The 1975-nt window shown below is 52.8% G+C and overlaps 2 protein-coding genes across 2 annotated transcripts in view; one reads left to right on the top strand and one right to left on the bottom strand.

Annotated features, from left to right (window-relative positions):
* Window positions 1–313: 313 nt before the first annotated feature.
* On the bottom strand, window positions 314–1668 carry EMH_0058110 (uncharacterized protein; the record flags this gene model as incomplete). Its single annotated transcript, XM_013497547.1, is given in 3 exon segments — window positions 314–520; window positions 524–1009; window positions 1330–1668. Coding segments are annotated over 3 exon segments (1032 nt in total).
* Window positions 1669–1793: 125 nt separating this feature from the next.
* EMH_0058100 (uncharacterized protein) overlaps window positions 1794–1975 on the top strand; it is a gene marked incomplete at both ends in the record, with an annotated part of 2488 nt that continues 2306 nt past the window's right edge. Inside the window, one exon of the mRNA XM_013497546.1 lies at window positions 1794–1934. Coding sequence (XP_013353000.1) covers window positions 1794–1934 — 141 coding nt within the window. The remainder of the gene's footprint in view (window positions 1935–1975) is intronic.

Genomic DNA, 1975 nt, shown 5'->3' with positions numbered 1-1975 from the left:
ATATATATATATATATATATATATATATTGAGATCTATAGATAGAGAGACAAATAGATAAAGAGATAGATATAAATAGAATGAAAGAAATAAATATAAAATAAACAAATAATAAACACTAGCGGGGGGAGAAGGAATAGAGAGAAAAAAAACAAAAAAAAAAACAGACAAAAGAGAAAGAAAAAGGGTTTAGGGTTTTAGGGTTTTAGGGTTTAGGGTTTAGGTTGTTTAGCAGCAGCAGCAGCAGCTGCTGCTGCTGCTGCTGTTGCTGCTGCAGTGTCATCTGTGTCTGTCAAAGTAAAGATTAAGAGGTTCTAGGAGTTTGCTGCTGCTGCTGCTGCTGCTGCTGCTGCAGCAGCAGCAGCTGTTGCTGCAGCAGCAGCAGCAGCAGGAAGGTACGTGAGGTGTATATACACCTCAAGCTGGCAGCAGCAGCAGCACAAGAAAGTATACGAAGACAAGCGGCAGCAAACCAAAGACAAGCAGCAAAAAGCTGCTGCTGCTGATGCATGCGAAATCTCNACGAAGACAAGCGGCAGCAAACCAAAGACAAGCAGCAAAAAGCTGCTGCTGCTGATGCATGCGAAATCTCTACCCAGGCTATACAGCAGCAGCAGCAAGCTGTTGGGGCGAGTCGGCAGCAGCAGCTGCAGCAGCTGCGGCAGCAGCTGCTGCTGCACCCCCCCCTGCTGCTGCTGCTGCTGCAGCCCGAGACCCCATACTGCAGCATCTGCTGCCTGTACACTCCACGCAGCAGTATCAGCAGCAGCAGAGCCAGCAGCAGCAGCAAACACAGGTGCTGCTGCATCTCCAGCAGCAACTGCTGCTGCTGCATTGAATGGCATTGCCTGCTGCTGCAGCAGCTGCTGCTGCAGCACGCCAGAGCTCAGCCACTGCAGCAGCAGCTCGGGAGAAGGGTTCTTGCTGCTGATGCTGCTCCTGCTTCTGATTGCTGCTGCTGCAGCTCCCGCATACTTTGCTGCTGCTGCTAGCAGGCCAGACCTTATATCCTGGAAACAAATGCATGCAGCAGCAGCAGCAGCAGCANTGCTGCTGCTGCTAGCAGGCCAGACCTTATATCCTGGAAACAAATGCATGCAGCAGCAGCAGCAGCAGCAACACCAGTAGCAGCAGCAGCAGCGGTGGTATAAGTAGTAGCAGCAACCGCAAATGTTGCAGTAGCTGCAGCAGCAGTAGGCCTAGTAGTAATAGTAGAAGCAGCAGCAGCAGCAGCAGCAGTAGCAACAACATTGGCAGCAGCAGCAGCAGCAGCAGCAACAGCAGCAGCAGCAGCAGCAGCAGCAGCAGCTGCATGCGAATAGAAGAGTACCGTGAGGGGCTCAACGTCCAGCAGCAGCAGCAGCAGCAAACTGGTGAGGAAGACAAGAGATGCTTTTCGCAGCAGCAAGCGTTTGTGTCTCTGCTGCTGCAGCTTCAGTTGCTGCTGCAGCCTATCTGCTGCATCTGCTGCTGCTGTGCTGCTGCTCGCTGCATCTGCTGCTGCTGCTGCATCTGCTGCTGCTGCTGCTGCTGCTTTTTTATCTCCTTGCTCGCACACTTTCCCCTGCATAACGGATCCATCCTTGCACTGCTCCTGCTGCTGCTGCTTCTGCTGCTTCTGCTGCTGCTGCAGCTGCTGCAGCTGCTGCTGCAGCTGCTGCCGGTGCATGCGCGTGGGGTCGTGATAGAGGGGGGTGAGGAGATACAGCAGCGGCAGCAGCAACACCGCCAGCAGCCAAGACACGGAGACATTCGACAGCTAACAAAAAAAAAACAAAACCACAAACAAAACGCATGCATGCATGCAGCAGCAACAGCAGCAGCAGCAACAGCAGCAGCAGCAGCAAGATTAATAGCAGCAGCAGCAACAGCAGCACCAGCACTAGACCCGACAGCAGGAGCACCACCCCTACAATCAGCAGAAGCAACAGCATAGTCAGCAGGTACAGCAGCAACAGCAGCACCAACAGCAGCAG

This window comes from Eimeria mitis, genomic scaffold, assembly GCF_000499745.2.
Source record: "Eimeria mitis Houghton genomic scaffold, Emh_scaff2741, whole genome shotgun sequence".
NCBI classification, from domain to species: domain Eukaryota; phylum Apicomplexa; class Conoidasida; order Eucoccidiorida; family Eimeriidae; genus Eimeria; species Eimeria mitis.
Note: the sequence above shows the minus strand (reverse complement) of the source record. Positions and strands in the feature narration are given on the sequence as shown.